The sequence below is a fragment of the Periplaneta americana genome, chromosome 11 (assembly GCF_040183065.1).
Source record: "Periplaneta americana isolate PAMFEO1 chromosome 11, P.americana_PAMFEO1_priV1, whole genome shotgun sequence".
In the NCBI taxonomy this organism is placed as follows: Eukaryota; Metazoa; Arthropoda; class Insecta; order Blattodea; family Blattidae; genus Periplaneta; species Periplaneta americana.
Window position 1 is genome coordinate 57,280,908 of NC_091127.1, and position 26,635 is coordinate 57,307,542.

Sequence of the window (26,635 nt, forward strand, 5' to 3'; positions counted from 1 at the left end):
TAAGTAACCATCTTTCAGTATATCTTGAAGGATATCGATTGACGAATCCCGATGACAGGGAATCACAACAAGATGTGTTGCCTTACTTGATAGGCATGGGCGAGAGGCGAGAAATTTGTTTAAATTAAATAATATTTATACCCGAGCTCCTATCTGTTGTTTCACAAACAAAACGTAGAATGAAATCCTCTTCAGCAACAATAAACATTCCTAATTATGTGTTACAAGATCTCTCCTCCTTGTCCATGTTAATTTATTCTCTTATAATAACCCTGATATGCTGCGTAGCAGTTCTCAGAACTTGAGGCGATACTATTACGAAAATGGATACACCACACAGCGCTTAGAAACACGAAGCAACCAAGAATTCTTAAAAAAAAAAAAATATATATATATATATATATATATATATATATATATATATATATAACGTACTTCTGAGTGATATAATTGATTTAATTTTAAATATTTATAAGTTCTTGTAAAAATTATTTAATTAAAAAACTCTAAGATTTATGTGTTTATAATAGATTTCCTGAAAATATGTATTTACATAATTTTTTGTGAATATGTGTGTTTTTATGTGAAATAAAATTCGGGTTTTAAACTTGAAACTTTATGTTCGGAATTTTTAACTTTGTTAATTGTGTTTTATCACACGCAAAAAGGATATTTAATTACATAGGAATCCGCTCCTTAGTCATCATAATTAACACGTAGTATAAATTAATACATCGTATTATCTTTAACAGCAATAACGCTTAAGTGAATACAATGGAATTATTTAAAACTTATTTTGTACTACGGTTAGGACATCATTAATGTTTGTAAGTTCTAAAATTGAAAAACCACTGAAGAATATTACATTGCAAAAGAATTGAATTCAGGGACATCACTTCTTAACGAGCAAATTTCAAACGTACATAACCCGTTGTGTTAATTTATTTATATTCACCAGCATATTTCAGTACCTTCAACCTCCACCCACACACTCTTTTACCCAACCCTCCCCATATGATGTAATATCTTTTGCATACACTTTGTAAGCCTGGCCGTACCACTCAACAATATAACTTCGCAGTTTCCAATATTACACGTAAGTTTCGTATATACACAAACATTTGAAACGTTAAATTCATTAATATTGTCGGTAATAATTAATCATAGTAATTTCTTTTCATTTGAATACCTGCAGTTACAAATGGCCCGATTGAAACATAAAACTTGCAACGACCTTCCTCATGGAAAACACTGTTAATAAATTTAGATATAAGTGCCAACAAAACATTGTTAAGAAAACCAGCAAATACAGTAGTTACAGGTCTCGCAAGCAGGGATTACAGACGACAGGAATGCGAACGAAACAATTCGATCAGGAAGAGCGGGCGACAGGAAAGGTCACGAGATAACTTGAATGATATTCAAGAGTACAGTCTGAAGAGAAACGACATCGATAGAATCAGTCTTACATTGTGATAGTGAAATTACGGTTTTAGTTTCAGTTCCACTGCATGTGAATACGTGTCTTGTTCCAGGTGCATTTATTTTAATATGTAGTGATGAAGCGTTCTCCTCGCAGTTTCATTATTTTATTCGTAAATATAACGTTGCGCATTTAATTCGCTTCGAATTTTTCTTTTGCTACGCTCTTCATTTCCACAGGCGATGTCCCCATCTGTTCATCTTGGAAGAGGCAGTACTTCCATCGGCCCGTACCTCTCGCACCCTCAGCGTGCCTACATACACTAACGCCACCACTGTTTTTTCGGTAATCGTTCCTTGCGCGAGCTATACACAGTTTATAGTACATGTTACAACAGTCTATTAATTGAAGCTAATTTCTTCAATGTTACATTTGAAACAACCTATCATTTAGCAATAATTATTTTGACTATATTTACATGTAATTGTAGTTTAATTTTTAACATCGTTTGTATTTTATCCCTATAATGTGTTCATATATATTGTTACATTTATATTTAATTGATCTGAAGATGGCAAAATGACTTGCCGAAAACATTAATCTGTGTTATAATTGTCATACACATCATGCTAATTTAGCGAACAGTAATTCACTTAGCATAAGATAAGATATTGACAGCAAAACATACAATAAATAATTGTATTAATATTTTTAAGGTTAAAGTAAATTGCATGCACGTAACATTGTGGATTTTTTTACTCTTTCCACAACTGTAAATGCTATCTCATTGGTCCACACCTGTGGAGTAACGGTTAGCGCGTCTGGCCGCGAAACCAGTTGGCCCGAGTTCGATTCCCGGTTGGGGTAAGTTACCTGGTTGAGGTTTTTTCTGGGGTTTTCCCTCAACCCAATATGAGCAAATGTTGGGTAACTTTCGGTGTTGGACCCCGGATTCATTATACCAGCATTATCACCTTCATCTCATTCAGACGCTATATAACCTAAGGTGTAGATAAAGCGTCGTAAAATAACCTACTAAAATAATATAAAATAAAATAAAGCTATCTCATTATCAAACCCACTGACCCTAGGTAATCTCGCGTTTGATACAGAATCGTTAAATAACTTATTATAAACACAGATAAGCTATAATAATGACACCAGGAGGAGGGAGAAGAAAGGCCAGCAGCTCCATAGTGATACCATAGTCTAGTACATACCTGCACAAACAGCGCTCAACGAGCGCGCGCGCTCCTTCCGAGCGGGAGAGCTGTGTTTACCGCTCGCCGAATCGGAGAGGAAGATACGTCACAATGACATAGACCTGCAATAGATAGAGGAGAGGGGAAACGACCACTCAGCTATCTAGTGGAGTGGAGTGTGTATTCTCAGTAACTGTTTCACGTTGCTTACCTACTGTTACAGTACAGTATGAAGGAATCTAAAAGACGGAACAGTAGTGATCAGGCAAATTCTTTCAATGTTGCATGGGAAAATCCTTATTTTTTTCATAGCTGCTGGAGTAAATACTCGGTGCTTTATCTGCCACAACATTTTGAAAGATAGAAAAAACGTATCATAATGCGTCATTACGAGTCCAGACATAAAGATACTAAAGATATTAATATTCAACAATTTTAATATCTCTCTTCAGGGAAAAGGCCAGCACAGTATTGATATGTTGAATAAATAACGGGATTTCAGTCGTAAACTTACACTTTTCGTAAGTCAGTTTCGGGAAGGTAATTTGGCTTACTTTCGAACGATAGAAACTGCTCGTGATGAAGCCATGTTAAAAAATTATGTGCAAATATTAATTGAAATTCAAAATGAATTTAATTCTAGGTTCCAAGATCTTGTCTTAAGGTCCACACCCGTGGAGTAACGGTTAGCACGTCTAGCCACGAAACCAGGATGCCCGGGTTTGATTCTCGGGTCAAGTTACCTGGTTGAGGTTTTTCTGGGGTTTTCCCTCAACTCAGTATGAGCAAACGCTGAGTAACTTTCGGTGTTGGACCACGGACTCATCACTGGCATTATCACCTTCTTCTCATTCAGACGCTAAATAACATAAGCTGTTGATAAAGTGTCGTAAAATAACCTACTAAAAAGCTTGTCTTAATTGGAAAGAAGTTTAAAGTTATCATAATAAATTCTTCAACACCAGTTGAAACAATGCCATATAAGTTACAGGTGGGCCTGGTTGGCGCAGTTGGTATAGCGCTGGCCTTCTATGCCCGAGGTTGCGGGTTCGATTCCAGGCCAGGTCGATTGCATTTAAGTGTGCTCATATAACCTCGGCAGTTGCGAGCGTCGTTAAATAAAACGTAACATTTAACGATTTACAGCTCGGACGTATTGATCTTCAATGTGGCCTAAGGGCTAAAGATCGTTTGAATAATACTACTAGCCTGGTTGAGTTTTACAAGACTAAACATTAGCAATAATATCTACGACTACACAGGCTGGCTGTGAAAATGATTGCTATGTTTGGCTCAACATTTGTATTTGTGAGCAACTGTTTTCTATAATCAACTTTAATAAAGGCAGACATCGAACATCTGTAACTGATGTTTCATTACGATCAGTAGGCTACTGTTCCTTTCAGCTGCCAACAGCATAAAACCTCGTTTCCATGTACTGGTAAATAAAAATATAACAAAATGATATTGTACATTTAAGTAGGTATAAAATTTCTATTATTTCTGTAAAATAAATATTTCTATATTAATAAGTCCAAGATAGTTTTGCAAATACTGAACGGGAATTCATTTCATAAACACTCGTACTAGTACTTCCCTTTTGTGTATATTTTGTACGAGATCACCCCTTCTTCCAGTCCACCCTATACTGAGCGCAGCTAATACCTGCATTCCGCTTATGAGCTGTGAGCAGGCTCGGAGAGTGGAAACCTTGTGCAGGCCTGGTCTAGTATAAACAGTCACGAAGCTTGAGTTGTGAGAGTACTAGGAACAATAGACTGTGCAGGTACTATTTCTCATTGTCTGTAATGAGGCGATAGTAGCTATTCTAGTGGTTAGCAACTATCTATGGATGCATATTTACTACGTATTGAGCTTCGTGACTGTATATATTAGACTGTGGTGATACAATAGAACCACGTGAAATGAATATTCTTAACTTGCCATAATATAAATAGTGCATGTATGTATGTGTGCACAAGGTTCATATGCATGTATGAATTTATTAACTTGTTCTGTTGTTCAAATGACTAGATCTGATATTTTGTGAGATGTTGACAATGGATAAAAGAATGAAGCCATTTGACAACGTTATCTCAATATCGAACTGTTAACGAATTGCTTTTCTTTCAGCGAGCGAAACGAGAAAGTCAATGTAGTTTGGAATGATAACTACACCGTCACCTACGAGATAAAGAGAACCTTCTACTACGATGAAGAAAGATCCAATGGAAGTCTGGATGATAACATCACTGTTTTGAATGCAGCACCACTGGTATGTACCTATTTTCGCGTATTAGATCTTCTTAACTTCACTTTCGAAATTTAAATTTACCCGTGTGTGTTGATTCAAACACTGCTAAACGGTAATGATTATAAGTAGATAGATGGATGGATGGATTTTATTTATTTATTTTTAATTTTATTGGGTTATTTTACGAGACGCTGTATCAACATCTAGGTTATTTAGCGTCTGAATGATATGGAGGTGATAATGCCGGTGAAATGAGTCCGGGGTCCAGCACCAAAAGTTACCCAGCATTTGCTCGTATTGGGTTGAGGGAAAACCCCGGAAAAAACCTCAACCAGGTAACTTTCCCCGACCGGGATTCGAACCCGGGCCACCTGGTTTCGCGGCCAGACGCGCTGACCGTTACTCCACAGGTGTGGACTAGATAGATGGATTTATTGAGTAATATTATACATACATATGTTGTATTATTGTAATTTTCTCTAAAATCCAGTGTACAGGTCTTCTGACCGTACGTGCTTTGTACCTAAAACAAGTTCTGCTTTGTAGGTTTCACTCCCCTCACCTATGATTAGATCCAACCACTCTCTAAAAGAACATACATGTTAAAGTGAAAATGGCACAACAAAACACATTATATAATGTATCCTAACCTAAAACAGACAAAAGTTTATAATTGAGTAGATACCATTATCCCTTCGTCAGTTCGTATCACAAACTTCGACAGCTGCACTTCTAATCTGTCTCTTTCAAGAGAAACAATCCAGTCTTTTGTTCGTATTCTCTATTCCCCATGAGGTCAAAACATGCAAGCGAACTCCTATTCTGACTTGGCATCGAGGGTGGTAGATATTTTCTCCGTAATTGTTCCAATCCGACACACATAATAAAATATGTCTGTAGGAGTCCTTTTCTCTGCAAGGAGACAAAGGCGCTCTCCTTCTTCGTTGACAATTTTATTACCCTTCCTTCCCCCCAATCTTAGCCACGCTAAACGTGCTCTACTGTCTTTGTTGCAAGAATTTATGTAAACACACCTCCCCCAGTTAAGCATGAGATCTGATTGTAAATGTAGTGAGGACTTTTACGAACATTGGAGCTCAATCTCGTGCCTCTCGATATCAATTAATCGCATCTTCACATTGCGCCATATATTCCTCCTGTTATTATCACATCTATCCCACACCCATCCCATTCCTATATGATGCAGCCCTCTCTGCAGTTTATGATTATAAGTAAATATGTATTACCTTTCCGGTCTTCACAAATGCAAAACCCAGAAAAGTGGTTTCAGCCATCTATTAAGTCTTTTTCTGAACAAGGTAACTATGTCGAATAATGGACTGAAGTTATTTTCTTTAGTAATTCGTTATAATTTGTTTACATTGGGAATAAAAAGAAGCATGCTTCCTAACTTTCATATTTTAAACGTTCATCAGGCAGACATTAAACATCCAGGAATATTGACTGACAAATCGGACGGTAGGGGAATTCTTATTAAGGGGACATTAGCATGATTTTTAAACCTTCCACAACGTTCATCCAAAATTTGTGAAATTTAAACTACATAAACAGGCCTGTAATACTATCATATATATAAAATTTGATATCATTAGGGCTAATAGTTTTGAAGTTAGATTTTAAAATATATTTTATACTGTTTTGTGTCAAAGTTTTAAAGGTTAGTTCATATTCGATGAAAAATTTGAAAATAGTCGCGGATTAAAAAGTGTTCTTTTTTGTTCAGTGTAAATAAAGGGTCACAAGAAACTTTAAATTTAATGAATTTACCATCATAGCACATTTTAATCTAAACGACATAAATATGCCCCTAAGGAACTTAATATTAATACTTACAGTACTTACAAATGGCTTTTAAGGAACCCGAAGGTTCATTGTCGCCCTAACATAAGCTCCTCATCGGTCCCTTTCCTGAGCAAGATTAATCCAGTCCCTACCATCATATCCACCTCTCTCAAATCCATTTTAATATTATCTTCCTATCTACGCCTTGCCCCCCCCCCCCAAAGATTTTTTCCCCTCAAGTCTTCCAACTAACACACTATATGCATTTCTAGATTCATCCATACGTGTCCTGTCATCTCCAAGGTCTGGATTTAATGTTCCTAATTGTAAGTGAAGAATACTATGCATGCAGTTCTGCGTTTTGTAACTCTCCCTGTTCTCCAGTGGGACTATTGCGATGATCGTTCAACGATTGTTGTTGAACGATGAAACTTTGAATGATAATCGTTGATTACCATTTTGCTCGGAGCGTCTACGATTTGTTGATTTTTCACTAGTCACGTGTTTTCATTCGCAATCGCATCGTTCTAGAGCAGCCGTGGCGAAAATGTGATCGTGCGCCGAGCCACTGTGTAACCTGCAACGTGCATAGCACCTATGGAGGGACGCAGACACCCGAAGGGGAAGTGAAGCAACTGTCTGACTTATTAACGGATTTTCATTTTCCTTACGTCAAACACTCAAATATAAACTTATGCATTACAAGGCTACAAACTAATGTTTAGTACGTGTAATGAAGAAAGAAATGAATAAGAAAACATAGGAAACATTATCACAACCTAAAATTAACTGTCTTCAGAATATGTCTGCGACAGAGTTTCAAAATCAGGAATTATGTCACTTACTGCCAGTCGTAGTTGATCACGAAGGTATTTGTCGGTCTTCGTGATCTAAATTTTGTTTTTACTATTTTCATTGTTGAAAATAATTTCTCACAAACGTAAGTTATAGCGAACATGGCTTGAACAGAGTAAGCGAATGAACGAAGCTTCGGATATTTATTTTTTTTATTTTTTGGCAAAGATTTGAAAAGTTCAACATTTTTCAAGTCCTTACACAACTTTCATTTAACATCACAATGTAAATCTGTGAGTTTAAATTTAAGATCTAACGTATTATTCGTACATCTACTGAAAAATGATCGACGTATTATAATAATGTAATAATAATAATATATCTTTGAACGATCATCGCGATAGTCGCACCGAGGAAAATGTACCTTTCGCCCCAAATATTTTCCTAAGCACCTTATTCTCAAACACCCTTAACCTATTTCTCAACCATACAGATGAACCGGTAATATAACTTTTATAAATTCAAACTTTTGAGAGCAGACTGGATGGTAAAACTTCTCAACCGAATAATAGGCATTTCTCTTATTTATTCTGCGTTTCATTTCCTCTGGAGTATAATTTATATATGCTACTGTTGCTCCAAGGTACTTGAATATTTCCACCTTTTCGAAGATAAATTTCGAATTTTTATATTTTCATTCTGATCACGAGATATAATCATAAATATATATATTTTTTTTCGGATACATACAAATGCTAATTAAATGTTACTTAACATCTAATTGACCTTTGTGAGACGTTTCAGACCAATCTGGCAATAACTGTGGTGTGCAAGTATCTTCTTTTATTCAATAAACCGCTTAAAATTTTAAACTCGAGGAAACGGCATTTAAAAAAAAATCTCTAAATTCACTCACCCACAGTATATTTAACCAAATTTATACGGCTAGATCATTTAAAACAATCTAAAATATAATTACGATCGTATTAAAAAAAAGTGAATATTTTCCAAATTCTTCAGATTATTTGACCATTGTGTGTCCTTAACATAGAAGAAATAATCAAATTTGACCATTCATCATTCGTTGAGGGAATTCAAACTTCAAATTTCTCAAAATAATTACTTGTGTTTCAGAGCGGCAGCTACTCTTCGAGATACTGGAGCTTGTTATCAACTTTTCCTATGTCTGCGGCAATACGAATGTTGGGAAAATCTGTTTTGATTACAAGGACGTTCCGAGAGCTAGTCCTCGAAGGCTACGAGGATCCGCTTCTCACGATGTCCAACGTCTTGCCTGGAATGAAAGGCAAAGGGAAAGTAGTGGATAAGATCGGCTTAATTTACGAGAGAAATGGCTCCACATATTTTGACGGTGTTCTGAACCTCGGGACTGGTGCGGACGACATCAATAAAGTTGGAACAGTGTTCAATTGGAATTACGAAAACAAATCTTCTAAATTCGAAGGAGAGTGTGGACAACTGTACGGCACAACGGCAGAGATGTTTCCCCCTTTCTTTTCCAGAGACACACCTCTGAGAGTCTTCATCCCAGAAGTATGCAGGTAAGATTACGGAAGCCTATTTCTATTTGGAATATTAACTCTTAACTAATACGCCAGTTCTATTAAAGAGAGTTTTAGTGTTTAGTTTAAGGGGTTAGGTAAAGCTTACAGCAGTAAAATTTTTGAAAATAATCAACATTTTTTCCTCCATCACTGTATCTTTTACAATATTGAAAATTGTGTAAAACACTGTCCTTCTGCTATATGAAAAAAATATTTTTACGATTTAAAAAAATTATTTATATATATAATTTTTTCAAAATTCATAATGGTGGCAGTTCACTGTGCAGTGATGAAATGTTTCCCTCATAACTCATAAATTTGTTAACTTGTTCATGTTCTCTCTCTTTAATTTATTGCTGAAACCCCAGATCACATATAGATTACTCATTTCTATGTTAAAATCTGTTGCACTTAGAAGAGAACAACTGCCAGGATCGCCACCCGTCCGCCGTCAACGAACACGAGATGGCAGTACAGTCGCTAATGCAATTCAAATGGGAGTTATGACGTGACTCCTTATGTAACAACTAGATGGCTGCGTAGTAAACCTGACAAAAGTTGTTACCGTCAAAATCTATAACTCCGAGCAATCTGGGTATATATGATCTAGGCTTAAATTCGTGTTTACAATATCATGCTCTTTCAACTACATTTCTTAATAATATTTTGTTTTATTTTGAGTTAGGAGGAAATACTGATATTTGACCATTTTTAAATGAATTTATTTTTTATCAGACAATCTATTAAAGGTAGAGAAGTGATCTTGCATTATATTGTAGATATGACATGCATAAATACACATAGAAAATGTTATCACAGAATGTTGGATAGTTTTTAGTTATGTGGGAAACGCTTCATCACTGCACAGTGAACTGAATTTGGGGGGGGGGGGAAGTAACCTCCCCCCGGGCACTCGTCCCGTTAATCATCGTAGGCATGATGGCGAAGACGCACTGTATTTCTAGGGTTTGAGTGTTCAGAGTGGAATAAATATTTCCATGATTATGTAATAAATTATTCTGAATTCAATGGTATAAAAGACAATAAAGTAGTTTCTTATCCAAGTGCAAAAGAAGGGTCCTAACTTATAACCTGTTTTTCCACTTTGCTAAATTTGTCTCAAACTTCAGGTGCATATGACTTGGTACAGTCTTCACTCATATGCTATGTATTTTTTTTTAAATTATCAAGTAATGTATATTGTAACTTCTAAAGCAACATTTAGTTAAATATTTCACGCTTAGTGAAATGAAAAAAAAAATTGAACTTTGATTAAAATTTGTCATTTTTTAAATACATATATATTTTTTCCTCTTGTTAACTGTGTGATATTCATAAACTCGTGGGTCTACTTTGTAGAATACTGGCTGCAGATAACACTGTAAAAATATCATGTAAATAGATTAAGTAATTTCAGAGAAAAATGCACTTAAGTTTGAAAAATATCAACTTACGGAAAAATGCATTTTTTATTTAAAAAAGGATACAGTGAAACCTGTCTAAAGCGGCCATCTGAAGTTACCTTGTAAAATGGCCGTTTTATCAGGTGGCCACTTGATTAAGGTTACGATTTTTTATGAATCAGCATGAAAATACTGAATTTCATTGACTTTTTAGTACTTTGCGTGTACAATAATCGTGCATATTAATGTCAGTCTCTTCCATTCTTTCAACTAGCCTTTTCAAATCTCGCTTGCGGTACCTCAGTTTAAATTACCGGATAATAGCTTGATCAAGGGGCTGGAGATGTGATATCGTATTTGGGGGAAGAAACACCAATTTCACGGATCACATTGCGATAAAGTTTTCTTATGGAGAGTACTGCAAAAAAAAAAAATGTTTCGTCAGCATTGTAAATGTCTCTGAGTTCATATTCCGCAGGAATTGAAGGCAGTCTATTTTTTCCATTCTTCAGTAACATTGGTTGCAATGTCACCTCCTTCACCAGACACAGAACGAAATGCAATGTTATGCCGTTTTCTAAAGCTTACATTGAGTTCTTTGGCAATTTCAAGAGCTTTCTCTTGAATCATAGGCCCATTTACTGACAACTTTTTCGCCCTCGCACACTTGAACCATTCGTAAACGAAATCATTCACATTACTAAACACAGATTCTCTCTTCCTTTCTTGGCCGCCACACATATTTTTCTCCCATTATTTTAATATTTCATCCTTATTATTAATTATACCGTTTATTTGTGTCCTTTCACATTTTAATATTTCTGCAATTTTTCTCGCAGATGTTTCCTTCTCACTTTCTTCAATCATTTTTCGTCTCACCTCTAAACTTAACTCCATTCTAGACTTATTGTTAGACGTGATTTCTCTCTCAAACTAACTGCACAGTTCCTCTGAATCAACTGAATGAAAATAAGAAAAATTCGTAAAAGCTGGTCCAAATAGAGAAAGATAGAAAGAGAAGAAAAAAAAATAAAAAATTCAAATTGTTAACTACTGACCTAAAACATTGTGACATTTTCGATAGAAAAAGTCCGTGTTTCAATCCTTTAAAAACGAGTAAGAATTTATAGCTGTGCAGGGTCCGAGTGGAAAGTGACAAGTCATAAAACAGTAACCAACTAACCCCAAGATATGGAGGGTGTACTGTTGTACACTGACTGTTATAGTCAGGTTCCAATCCAAATAGACCCCGGCTTCCGGCCAGCGCATGAGGTGGCCGCTAAATAAAGAGAGAATTTGTATTGATTTTATGGAAAAGCCAACTGGTTCCAGAGAAAATTGGCCCTTTGGCAAGGTGGTCATTTAAATGAAGTGAGCGCAAAGGCAGGTTTCACTGTATATGAATTACATGCGCCGCCAGATTTAAAGAGATCATTTAAAGGAATTTAATTTTTCGCAGGTCTGTCACCTTAGAATACTTGGAAGACACAGAAATAACGGGAATTCCCGGCTACCGTTATTTCATGGGTGAGAAGAATGTTGACAATGGCACGCTGTATCCTGAAAACTGGTGCAGCTGCGGGGGCGAGTGCCTTCCGAGTGGGGTAATAAACGCTTCGTCGTGTCTGCGGGATATGCCGATGTTCTTGTCTCTGCCTCATTTTCTCTATGGAGATCCTTACTACAGGGAGCAAGTGAAAGGAGTATCGCCTCCCAACTTGGAAAAGCATTTGTTCCACATGACTGTTGAGCCGGTAAGTGAGAGCATTATGAACATTGTTTCCAGTACTGGTAGTGATGGGAGCATTCGAATAAAAAATACGAATTATTCGATTCTTGTAAGTTCTCGAGATATATCTCGAATTCTGAACAAGTATTCGAATATTTTGCTCAGTTGGTAGATGCGGAGAGAAGAATAAGAACACAAAGAAACAGTTCCCGAGAACACAGACTGCTCATAACTTGTATATATTCGGCTAAACTCGCGGTAGTTGTGTGCAACAAAGACTCTAGATCGCCACTCTCTCTCTTTCTCACGTCTAATTAGTCTAGGCTTCGAGACTTCGGACCCAATAGAGCAGTTCAGTGGGAAATCCGCATAATGGCGTACTGAGTGTAGTGGTAAAGCGTACAGTGGGTGGGGTTACTGTAGAATGTTACTTTATTTTTGTTCCTTATTCAAATTTATTCCCAGTACTTTTCAATTGCAGCGATATTTTACTACTTAATTATCTTATTATTCCTAGAACATGAATTTTAACAGAAATCGAAAAGTATTGGGAATAAATTTGAATAAGGAACAAAAAAAAAAAAAAAAAAAGTTTCCTTCCCAGGCAGGATTCGAACCACGAAAGTCTTAGTTACCAGTCTATCGTGTTCTGGAATGAACAAGGCTCTGAAATCGGCTACAAGGGTAAGTCCGGTTTTTTTTGCCATTACTCTACATGTGTGTTTGTTTCCCCATACTACCGTACTCTACTTTAAGTAGCAACGTTGTTACCTCAACATATCTTTACCTTTCACTATCTGCAGCGAGTCAACAACCTATAATACATGCACAGTAAACTTGTTGTATCGGGTCCCAAGTCTCGAAGCCTACAGAAATTACGCAATGTAGGAATACAGCATCCTTACCGAAAGTTGCAGATAGCTGCTGTATGTGATTAGAATAATAAGAAATATACAAATTTGTGTGCTTGCCGTCATGCTGGATGTTGGATAAGAGAACCGAGAACCTGCCGGTGAGTAATTAAATCATTATTCGAATGATAAGAGTATTCGAGAACTTTTATTCGAATGAATTATTCTTCTCAACATCATTACACCCAAAGCTGTCAAGAGTATGCAGTCCAGGATTAAGTCTACTCGGTTCTATTAAGTACAGACGGGGTGATTGCAATCTAGTTTGTTCTGAGACAGTTGCACTAAAAACTTAGCATAACATGTATGCAAATGCACATAACCCTAGTGATACATCATTTTAAGGTATTTAGAGCCTCGATAAGACTATAAAACTCTAGTATAGATACAAAATACTGCATAGAATGACAATACAGTACAACCCCGATTATCCATCACCCTATTAATCGATTGGCGGATTATCCGACTGTTTATTTCTCACTCTTTTTTTCTTCAGAAGTAAATAACTTACATGAAGTACTGTTTTGTACATCATATTAGTAGGTTCTACATATGTTTTTGCTAAAGAATGTTATTACAAGCTTTTATCGTTACACAGCATTGTCTACTGTTCGAACTGCCGTTTTATAATAATAATATTAATAATAATAATAATAATAATAATAATAATAATAATAATAATAATCTGATGTGTCCCTCGAAGGGAAAAGGCCTCCTGCTAGAGGGTAGCCCTGTTTTACTAACGCGGTGAGATACTCCGCTTTAGGTTGTGTCTAGTGTTTCTTTGTCTGGTTGGAGTTGATTTCGCTGTCACTTTGATTAATTTGATTTCACTAACACTTTGATTATATTGAATGCACTATCACTGAGTCAACTTGGGATGTTGTTTGCGGCTGGCACTGTCTTCATTTGTAGTCGACTTCCAATTGTTCTCCATGTTCCCCTGCTTCTTGCTATTCTGGACCATTGCTGACCTGCTTGTGTCGTGTAGAAGTCTGCCCACCTCTTCCTTGGTCTGCCTCTGTGCCGGTCTCCTGTGCGCGGGTCCCACATGGTGGCTCTGTATGTCCATCTTTCGTCTTTCATCCGCGCGATGTGGCCTCCCCACTTCCACTTCAATTTGTTTGCTCTTTGTGTGACGTTTGTTGTTGATGCCATTTGGGACAGCTACTCATTGGAAATTCTCTCTCTCATAGTTATTCCCAATATCTTTTGTTCCGTTTTCCTTTGGCATATTTCTAGCGCATTCATCTGTCTGTTGTCGACCATGTTTGGTATCCAAAAAGTAGTGTTTGTAGTACTTCGAATTTGAGTCTTCTGTTGATTGTCTTGTCCAGGAGTATGAACAGGAGGGACCAGAAGGATTTCCAAGCTAAGGATATTCTTCTTTTTATTTCTTTTCCAGTCTTATCTTTAAAGGAAATTAGTTGGCCTAGGTATGTGTATTCCGTTGCATATGGTAGCGTTGTTCCGTCAATTGAGATGGGGATTTCTCGTCTGTTTGTCATCAGCTGTGTTTTTGTCATGTTCATTGATAGACCTGCGGTCTTGCTTTGTGTACAGAGTTGTTGGAGCATTGACTGTAGTTCTTCTGGTGTTTTTGCGAACAGGACTACGTCGTCTGCGAATCTTAGGACTGTTAGATGTCTTCCGTTTATGTTTATTCCCTGTTGCTTCTTCCAATTCATTTTTATGAATACATTTTCCAAAACGCTTGTAAAGAGTTTGGGAGAGATTGGGTCTAACTTGTATATAAAATGTCTTCCACGGTGTTAACAAAAAAACTTGTTTTGCTAAGAATCGAAAAAGAAATGAAAATAATTTAATGGTTTGAGAAAGAGAAACGTGGCTCATCTCGCATCAGAATACGAGATTGGAATTACAACTGCGCGATTTAATAAAAAAACAAGGATAAAGTGTAAAGAAATATGTAAATATACAACAGGAGACGACATTTATTCTTATCTTTCCTGAGACGGTAATTAAAAAGGGCTTCCTTGCTCCTCAGAAACCCGTCGTTGACAACCAGACTTAAATTAGTGAACTTCTGATCCACTACTTAGCGAGTTAAATACAAGACCAAGGAGGAAATTACAAAACTTTTCACGGTACGGATTATCCGATTTTTTCGGTCAACCGTTCAGTCCATCCCCTTCAGTACTACGGATAATAGAGGTTCTACTGTACGTCATTCTCATTTTTAATAAAATTTGTAGTTACCCCCTCTATGCTTAGTAGAGCAGTACTGTGAATAAAAACAATAGCCATAGGACTGCTACGTAATAAAACCGAAAGGAAGACTGGTCATGAGGTCGGAATCTCTCCATTAGTAGTTGCACGTTTAAGTTCTGAGCTACTAGAACTCGTTGGCAAAACTGAGAAGTAGTTTGTTAGTTAAGGGGACAGTCCCGAACTCTTCTCTGCCAAAAACTGGCAAGCTTGGAGCATTGCATAAATTAAGTTTTACCGAACTTTGGTTTACACTAATAATTTTCATATGAAACAGAATTATCAAACTGTGTGATCGCAGAAGTGCATCCGTTCCTTGAGAGCGCTAAAGTTCGCCGTGGTCTATTTTCTTCATGTCAAAGAGCAAGCGCAATCAGACTTCCTGTTTTTGTCACTATGTAGACTGCAGAACCACTACATAATTGTTAAACAGCACGTGTCCAGGCATATGTCCATCAATTTATCCAGGTTTGTAGAACGATACTCTGAATTTGATATTTACACTCAATATTTTCAGTCTGACAGTCTTGATCTGGAAACGTAATATTGTAATTGAAGGGTTCAGAGCCATAGTGGGCCAAGCGACATTTATTAAAAACGGAGAACAAGGATTAAAGTTAAGTGAATCCCATAGTTTGATGAATATCATTTATACTTTATATTACTTGCTATACGTTTTCATTGAATTATGGTAATAACTTCATTTCAACCTTGTTTTCTACGGTTTTAGTAAATGGCGCTTGGCCCACTATGGTTCTTCAATTAAACGTATATTAAATATCAAGGGTTCTAAAGTAGAATAAAATACGTTATAGCCCTGGTCACATATCAGATTGACCATTCCCATGTTATAAAATGGCAACCTATGAAAGAGAACCACTAGAATCTCCACTGTCGAAAATAAATTTTTTGGTATCGACCGCTAGATGGAAGTAAAACTGCAAGCTATTACGCTATGCAATTCCTTCAGGTTTGCAAGGTGAATTTTCTTGCAGTCGCTGATGGCAACACAGTGAAATTGGTAAAGTTTTCTTGGAAGTACATTGGGCTGATCAATCTGTTATATATGATCAGGGGTTGTAGGCATAGACGACCGATTATTTTTTCAAGAAATTACTAGTCAAACTAGCATTCATTCTAAACTTTTTTCGTAGTCTCTGCACACACATAGGTCAGATTATCAGTCGAACTATGCACAAATAAGATGTAAGGTAACTAATTTATAACATTTATTCTGTTAAAAATAATAACTTTCGAAATTGCACAAAATGGTTCATATTATACATCTTGGTGAATTATCAAACTCTTTCGAACGTGGGTTGGAATTCGGCTTTAGTTTATCTGGTTGGAAATCTCGAAATCTTCCCCAACTGTAAAGCAAATGCTAGGTAATCTTGGTGAATTCTCAGACCTCCATTTCCAAATAATATCTAGCTATTTAGCTATTCGCCGCTATGGAGTAACGGTTAGCATGTCTAACCGTGAAACGAGCGGACCCGGGCTCAAATCCTGCTTGGAACTAGTTACCTGCTTGAGATTGTTTTCGAGGTTTTCCCTCAACCAACTTTGTAACTTCTCAGCGTTAGACCTTGGATTCATTTTTTCATCATAATTACATTTTCCCTCTTTCATCACCTCCGTTGGTTTCCCATATTTCGGGTTTGCTTCGATGTAGAGTCGAACTTGGACCCCGTGGTATGTGGTCATTAGTTGCTGGTGGTACTATGTACAGTGGGCTCTCCCCTGGACTGATGGTAGGTTGTGGGATCGGATTGGAGGACCCGCGGTGATGCCTATGTGGAAAGGTGAAAGGATTGTGTAGCCTGCAGGGGAATTAGAGGGCTGTCCACAGGGGAAACTATAGCGACGAGGGTCCTTAGGACATGCACACCATTAAATTCCGGGTAGAGTAATGGACCCATTCAAGCAACCCACATGTAAGGACTGTTCCCAATCCGTGCCCTTTCCCTCAAGGGAATTAATAGATAATTATCAATTCCACCGACTGCATATTTGATAGTATGTCATTAAAAAAAAATTGCATACACTTCCAAACATAAGAGTTTTCAGGCTTTCGCGGTGATTGTTGGAATTAGGCTTTTTGATAATCATCCGTGTCCAAGAACTTGAGAAAAACAAAAATTCCAAAAATTATATACAGTAGAGCATCGATTATCCGAAACAATTGGAAACGGGGAGGTTTTCGGATAACTGATTTTTCGGATAACCGATCATTTACGAAAACAAATTGCACCGGTGTCATAGGAGCAGTATCAAACAAAGAAACACTGATATTAAATACAAAACTGTACATACACTATATATTTTGTATCACACGTCTTACAAATAACACAGAGAACTGGCTAGCCTAGTTTGACAAGTTCAAAATGGTCATTGAAGTTACCTACAGTTTAGTAAAAAAAAAAAAATCAATTTTTTTTGCTTCAGAGCTGAGACTCGTTTTTTTGCTGCTAAATCTCGCAGATAGCGCTAGCAAAACTTCCACATGGTGCGCGCGCAAATTTGAATTTACCGACTGGAAAGCTTTCGGTTAACCGATGTTTAGGTTGATCGGTATTTGGATAATCGATGCTCTACTGTAATGATGAAAATTCTCACACCACAAATAAATTCGTCAAAAGGAAATGTCAATTTCCCGGAGGAGGGGATTACAAAAAAGCCTCGTTTCAACTTGCAAAACACTTTGGTTTTCTGTCTGAAAGGTTTGCTATGATAGTACACGTTATAAACTTAATTTGTTCTTAAATGTTTGTATCACTGGGACACTTCCATATTGTAAATCGTGTATTTTTGTAATTGTAAGTTCCCAAGTTTTGGTTTGGATCTAGTGATTCAGGTGGAGCCAAATAGTTGAAGCTCTTGCAGTAATATAACGTTTTTCTCTCTGCTGTGCAAAAAATCGTATTGGATGTATTGCATCTAGCAGATTTTTGCCAAAGACAAAACTATCATCATCGACCGCCTGGAAATTCTTTAGATTTACTCTAAAGAAAGTTGTGAAGAGCCTTTAATTGATAGGAATTTGCGCTATGAGATAAACAGTATACGCTGAAAATGTTGTGCAGTTGGTATAGAAAAGTTTCATAACGTTTTGACCTAATTGAAAATGTATGACCAGAACTATAACGTTTTGTAAAAGTGAGTGATAGTACATGGTTGAGGAATTTCGACGAGTAATGTCACGGACCGAACATGAACCAGATATGTGGTTTTGAGAATGCCACATGCAATCGGATGAGGTGGATTTCTGCTTCAGTTTGTGATATTAGTTTCATGTGAGGATGCGAGATAGGTTGCGAAGGAAATGCTTCAACCTTTCAACTACTATTTCTACAGCACATTTCAACATTTGTTGCTGTTGCTCGAAGATTAAGATGGACTCGGAAGAGTGACTTGAATTCAAACGCAAACTTACTAGTCACTTGGTCAGTAATTGAGACTCGTTCAGACATGGTTTCTTGTTAATAGTTCCCTTAATCTGTCACAAAATATCTCAGTATATGGTAATTTCTTCACTATAGAATTTTGTTATTCTAGGTTTAATTTCTAATTCAGTAAATACAAAAATATTCTTTGTTCTTAACTTCTATGATAAATTGTCTAGCTTTCATTAATCAGGTAATCTTGTCGTACTTTAATTCTTATTGTAATTGTAATTGTAAATGTAATATTAATTGTAATTTTATTCTTCATATTATAGTTGTAATCCCCTGGTAGAGGGGCAGAGAAGGCCTAATGACCTTATCTCCACCAGGTTAAATAAATAAATACTACTAAATACTACCGGCCGTCCTACAATACTTTCATTTTATTAAGATTATTACACTCTTACTACGTCATACTACTTTTGACCAATAAAACGGTACGAAAGGACGTATTTCAACCAATCATGGCTGCTTATCGCACAATTTTATCGCGTCCCTAGCATTTGTTTAATTTTATCGCGTTCCTAGCATTTGTTTCTTTGTTTGCCAACATTTGAAACTGCGCTGGATTGGACGTCAAAAAAATATAAATATATATAAAATTACAAACCACTCCAGTCGATGCACAGGAATTTCAAATATGACTCGCATTGGCATTCAAGAACAATAATTAATAAAAATCACTGATCATACCTATGCATCTTCTGAAATCCGATTTACAAATAAATGAAGAGCACCATTCGGAAATCCTGAATAAGTTGAATACACCATGTAGGCCTGAATCAACGAGTTCCACTTCTATTACGCACACGTCCAATATAACATCAATTGAATCACCAACCACATTAAAATTTGAAAATTATACACTCAATAATTATTCCTTTTAAAATTATTCATTCGGAAATTCTGAATAAGTTGAATACACCATGTAGGCCTAAATCAACGAGTTCCACTTCTATTACGCACACGTCCAATATAACATCAATTTAACCACCAACCACATTCAAATTTGAAAATTGTACATTCAATAATTATTCCTTTTAAAATTATTCATGTTTATTTTTATGTCATTGTCGTTAATTAAAACTTTTCTAACACTTGTGTATATAAGTTAGGTTATGTTATAGCTTCTGCTATATGATATTATGGATAGTCACGTATCAGAGATTGTTTAATATTAAGATTTATTGAAAATCATCTGTCAAGTGACGTTGATTACTGGGATTCGGATAATTGAAGTGGAATGCAACTGTAGTGGTTTTAATAAAAATGAAACTAAATCAACAAAGCCTTCTTGACTAGTAACATTTCCATCGTGTATAGATAGATCGAGAACTTCTCGACGAGAAGGCATTGCTAGTAATCATTACAGTGTCTGTATAAAGACACTACTGCCATCTAGCATGCATATAGCGTAATATTTGTAATGTTGAGATGGTACAATAATACATTTGAAGAAAGTTGTATTTTCGTAAGTCAATTAATATTTTATTGTAGTGGAGTACTTCGTTACTCCTAATCTTTATATACTTCCTTCTAATCGTGTAATAGTCAATTAAATCCCACTCGAGTTTTGATTTTCTCTAGATAAATCAAAACGTCTAGTGAGATTACTGTTGATAAAATTTAAGTGCAAAGGTGAAGATTTCCATACTTGAATTTTGCATGAACTCTTTCGTATTGCCTGTATGTTTGACAGATTTTTTGTTCATTTTTACTTTTAAATAACTTGAATAACTGAGTGTTACGTCGCAATATATTATGAAGAATAATCTTCTATGAACTAAAATATTAATTCGGTAATGCCCGTTGTTAAAATAAAATTATGTTCATACTATATACTTTGACTTCTACATTTGCACTCTACAACAGTAAGTGATTTCGTAATTATTTCGACTCTGATGAAAAATTTAAGTCTTCGTATCTATTGAAAAATAAATGGTTAAAGCACAATAATTCAAAGAGTAATAAATATTTCATCCTTCTTATAAGTCAATAAACAATTTACAATGACCTATGCTTAGTTATATTTCTTGTTGTACAATTAATTTTTAATTTGTTACAGACTACGGGCATTCCTTTAGACATTGCATTCAGATTCCAAATAAATCTGCTACTAAGGAACAACCCAAAAATCAGGTGAGCAAGTTTTTAATTTTTTGTTGCCTTATAATAAAGCATATGTTTATGAAAATAATTAATTATTGTATTCAACACTTGTTTCAAGTAATCTGAAAGTTACTTTCGTGTACAGAGAATTTTCAGTCAGTTGTTTCGAAAAAGTGTTGAGCCCTGGCCGTTTCCATGTTATTTATTTATCTATTTATTTTATTTATTTATTCATTCTGGTGTAGTGAAGGCTATCAGGCATTCTCTTCCACAGCACCAGAAATACAAATACAATAACAGAAATAAAAAGAAAAATCACATTATAAACAAAGTAAAGCCACACAAAAATATACACAGGTTAAATTTACACAAGTGACTAAGAATCATAATTAATTTTATGCTCGACCATGCCGAAATGTAGTAATTATACACCTGGTAGCAGTCCTTTAATGCATGTCATTAAAGTACACCTACTCATTAAAGTACAGGTGTTCAGCCAATGACAACTCAGCTTACAGGTGTTCAGCCAATGACAAGTCAGCTTTGTACTGTTATAAAACCGCAAGTATCGATTATTCTCGGATATGCAATCGAAAGAGAATTAGCGAAAAGTCACGGAGGCTGGAAATCCAATACTGTCGCAGAAGGTTGTTCTGTTACTATAATAATTAGCGTTAATTGTAAATAATATTCAAATAAATTCAATTTGTCATCTCATTTTTCAATGTCGAATTCAATAATCAAGGTTATATCAAGTTTAACGGGATTACATCAAGGTCAATGACATTATTGTTCCTCGGAAAAAATCAATACTGTCGCGTCTGCGCACATCTCACAATTCACGACCTGGAACAAGGTCACTTCCGATCTTGTCAGATACAAATAAAATGTATACATCTGAATAATTTCAAGTTAGAAATATGGTCGAGCATAAAAAGTCGTATGAAACTCACCTATAATGGTAATTAAGAAGCTCGTATGAAAATTATGAAACGAGCGCAAGCGAGTTTCATAAACATCCATACTCGCTTCTTAATTACTATCATTATAGGCTCGTTGCATAATGTACTAATATCCTAACTATATAACGAACATAAATAATAAACTTGCAATTTTAATCTAGAGTAAAAAAACAAATCAAAACTTCTAGCAATACCTAAAAACCATTAAATAAGTAAAAAATTTCCAATTTAATTTTGAGCTATGATAGTCCGGCAGTCCCTGACGTCATATAAATGACAACATATAAAAGAAAACAACCAACAGGATCGCCACTGTCGAAAATAAAGTTTTTGGTAACGACCGCTAGATGAAAGTACTGTTACAAGATATTACTCATGCAATTTCATCACGGTTATAACTTGATTTCTTTTGCAGTCGTTAGATGGCAGTATATGAAATTGATCGAAGTTGTATTGAAAGTGCATTACGCTTGTCAATCTGTTATATGATCTGTGTTTTGAGAACTTCTGATTTAAAACCAGAAATCTGGTATTATGCATTTGTCAGTCAGTATTTATTTTCTCAGCCAATTACTTCATTGAGAAACTTAATTGCATCAGCTTCATTCTCGAGGTAACTAAAACTTGAAGAATGTTTCATGAATGTAACTATCGTTAGTATACAGTCTGCTTTTGATTACGAACTTTCAACGCAATAATGCTGGAAAAGTGATTTCGGATTCTGATATTAGGAACTGCCAGTATCGGAATCTGCGCAATGGGCACCACAGTCACAATTATTTACGTAACATTTTTGTAATTGGAATGTTTGTAATATACTCTTATGGCTGTTTGAAGAGTCTTTGTCGGCGGTCATGCTTGAATAGGTCAATTAAATAAACTAAGAGTCTGCATGGGTGACATCTCGAAGAAAGTTCTCAGTAGACTATCAACGTCTTACTGAAATTGTGTTGGACAATTTAATAGTAGAACAAGATTCTCTATTGAATATGTTTTCTATTGAATATGTTCTTGGTTATAATCAGATTATAGCAGTGTTTCCCAACCTTTTTCGACGACACACTTTACTGAACGCCCACGATATCGCGGCACTTATTTGTTGTTGTTGTTATTATTATTATTATTATTATTATTATTATTATTATTATTATTATTATTATTATTAAAAAGGTAAAAAGGTAAAGGTATCCCCGTAACATGCCATGAAGGCACTTGGGGGGGCATGGAGGTAGAGCCCCATGCTTTCCATGACCTCGGCACTAGAATGAGGTGGTGTGGTCGGCACCACGCTCTGACCGCCTTTTACCCCCGGGAAAGACCCGGTGCTCAATTTTATAGAAGGCTGAGTGAACCTTGGGGCCGTTCTGAAAGTTTGGCAACGAGAAAAAATCCTGTCACCACCTGGGATCGAACCCCGGACCTTCCAGCCAGTAGCCAGCTGCTCTAACAACTGAGCTACCCGGCCGCCATTATTATTATTATTATTATTATTATTATTATTATTATTATTATTATCATTATTATTATTATCATTATTATTATTATCCAGTGACATCAGAGACTGTCGGAATTTAGTAGCGTTCAAAAGCAAGCTTATTAAGCATTTTCTTGCTGTGTAGAGTAGGTTTAATTTTTACTTAATCAATAAAAGAAATGTTTCTCTCTTCTTAATTTTTACAATAAACTTGTCCACACCTGTGGAGTAACGGTCAGCGCGTCTGGCTGTGAAACCAGGTGGCCCGGGTTCGAATCCCGGTCGGGGCAAGTTACCTGGTTGAGGTTTTTTCCGGGGTTTTCCCTCAACCCAATACGAGCAAATGCTGGGTAACTTTCGGTGCTGGACCCCGGACTCATTTCACCGGCATTATCACCTTCATATCATTCAGACGCTAAATAACCTAGATGTTGATACAGCGTCGTAAAATAACCCAATAAAAAAATAAATACAATAAACTTTCTAGCTTTTATTAATCAGTTAATCTTTTAGTACTTTGATTTTTATTGTATTTGTAAATTTAATATTAATTGTAATTATAATTTTAATTGTATTCTTAATATTGTAGTTGTAATCCCCTGGTAGAAGGGAAAAAGAAGGCCTGATGGCCTTATCTCTACCAGGTTAAATAAATAAATAAATAAATAGATAGATAGATAAATAAATATATAAATATCTAAATAAATATTTAGATAAATAAGTATTTAGATAAATAAATATTTAGATAAATAAATGAATAAATAAATATTTAGATAAATAAGTGAATAAATAAATATTTAGATAAATAAATAAATGAATAAATAAATATTTAGATAAATAAATAAATGAATAAATAAATATTTAGATAAATAAATATTTAGATAAATAAATATTTAGATAAATAAATATTTAGATAAATAAATATTTAAATAAATAAATATTTAAATAAATAATTGTCCATGATAAAATCTAAATAAAGCGACTTTTCTTAAAATAGTCGCACTAACACTCGCTCATACGTATATACTCAAACTGACCAATATGTTCTGACGATTCTAAACTCTATTTTTATAAAGTGGGAAGAGTAAAATGAATTACAAAGCATTGTTGAGGGTATTCACTTTCAATCGAATTAATGACAGGCCGATAAATTAAACTGAGCATAGTTGCAGGTGTTCAAGTTTCATTGGTAAAGTCTGTCTCAAAGACTTCGTTGTAAATAAAAAATGCGTTGTAAAGACACTTTCTGGATGACATAAAATTTATTTTTCTGTTCCAAAATTCCGCGACACTCCATGGGGCTGCGCGACACACCTGTTGGGAACCCCTGGATTACATAATAGGCTAAATCGTGAATCCTGTTAAGAGAGCTCGTAACTTAATACATAAAAAAACGAAGTTCTGAGCTATTTTACAGACTTGTGTGACAATGCCAATTGCCAAGAAGTACTGTTTTTACAGATAAACATCTCACAACCGCAAATTTGGTCACGATCAGTACCTTTTATATCCACTTTTCGGCGGCAGGATGTTCATAATCTTCAGGATTATCCAATCTTTCTCTTCTGGTTAAAGAACTGACCATTTTTAGAGAGCTATTAAGCTTATTATTATTATTATTATTATTATTATTATTATTATTATTATTATTATTATTATTATTATTATTATTATTATTACACTAAATTCTTACGAGCTATGAAAGCTCTTGGTTGCTGATTTGACAATGTAACATCACTGCACTCTAGCCTGACAAATATTTTTCCATGTATCATAAATGGCTAAATTGTATCAGATTATCCTTTAAGGTAAGTATCTAGGCTCAGGTCTTCTCAGTGGTTCTTCCTTATACGATTTCAAACACTAGTAATTCTTCTTCCTTTAGGGTCGCCAGAAACGTCCCAAATCTATCACTCTTCCAGATTTAATTCTGGCCACAATATGGGGTTTATTAAGATTGTATAAATAGTAAAATTCTTTGAGCTTTCCTCGTGATGATTTCAATATCTTAAAGCTTTAAAATTACAAACCTATCCATTCTAAAAGTGTTTCATGTAGTCTGTGTCCGAAAAGGCAAGGTGCAGTTTGAGGATTATAGTTTGTGAATGAACAGATGTACAAATATCAGATGAAAAATAAAACTCTCAAAGTGTTTCGCCTGAAGTCAGAGGCACTGAAGGGAATAAAAGACTGTAATAATCAAAGAAATGCAATAATTTTCATTGTTATAATTAATTATAGAAGATGGATGTTCGAAGAATAGTGCATGTGCTTTGTGGCTGGCAAAATTTAAATCTGTGACTCGTGTACAACGAGAATTTCGTCGCGTACTTGAATAACATTCGTCGTTGGGATAGACCGTTACGAGACTGGAAGTCTATTGGAGAAAAAGCGTACTGGAAGACCATCGACAAATTATGGAACGGTAGAAGCCCTCCAAAGAGCATTTGTTCAGAGTCCAAAGAAATCAGTTCGTAAATGTGCCCGAAAATTAGGACTACCGAAAACAATCCATGGAGATTTAAATAAAAATCTCCATCTGACTCCTTATAAACTTCAATTGTTACATGCACTTCATTCAGATTATCATCACAATAGGTACGAGTGTGGAAATGCTTAACGAACAGTTTTTAGGTAGTGTGTTGTAAAGCGATGAGGCTACTTTTCACGTTTCTGGACATGTACACCAACACAATGTAAGAATATGGCCAAATGAACCGCCACATGACTTCTTTGAGCATGAGTGTAATAGCCATAAAGTTGATGTCTAGTGGATCTCCGTTAAATACGCGACGAAATTTACATAGTACACGAGTCGCAGATTCAAATTTTTCCAGGCACAAAACACATTGCACTTTTGTTTGGACATCCATCTCGTCTAATTAATTGTAACAATGAAAATTATTGCATTTGTTCGATAGCTATAGGTATCCTACAAGCAAAACTCAGCTCAAACTCCTTGCGGCGCGCATGCTATACCCCTCTAACCCTTCTGGAGTAAGTGTGAGAGCATGCTGGGAACGGGAGCATACGTCATCTGCGCCATAGTGTCACGCCAGCGAATAGGGATTATATAGAATGGACACTGAGCGAATTTTCCTGTTTTGTATCTCTGTGAGCCGGCGTTTAGTTTCACTTTCAAGCACTAGAGGTTAGTGTAATCGAACACACGCTAAGATAATAATTGAGTATAGACTTGAGATACAGGATTCAAACATCGCCTACCTTATTGCATAATTCAGTAACGGTTTACTTCAAATAAATTCAAGTTAACAGCTTTTCCTTATTTCTCAGCAACAAATTAGTTGTAATAACAATTTTTATATGTTC

General features: G+C 35.6%; 1 protein-coding gene across 1 annotated transcript in view; it reads left to right on the top strand.

Annotated features, from left to right (window-relative positions):
- The window catches only part of LOC138709032 (protein peste-like), a 78,145-nt gene that overhangs the window by 44,789 nt on the left and 6,721 nt on the right, over positions 1-26,635 (top strand). The window contains exons 4-7 of the mRNA XM_069839509.1: positions 4,759-4,900; positions 8,612-9,039; positions 11,905-12,199; positions 20,826-20,899. Of these exons, the coding sequence (XP_069695610.1) occupies positions 4,759-4,900; positions 8,612-9,039; positions 11,905-12,199; positions 20,826-20,899 (939 nt within the window). The remainder of the gene's footprint in view (positions 1-4,758; positions 4,901-8,611; positions 9,040-11,904; positions 12,200-20,825; positions 20,900-26,635) is intronic.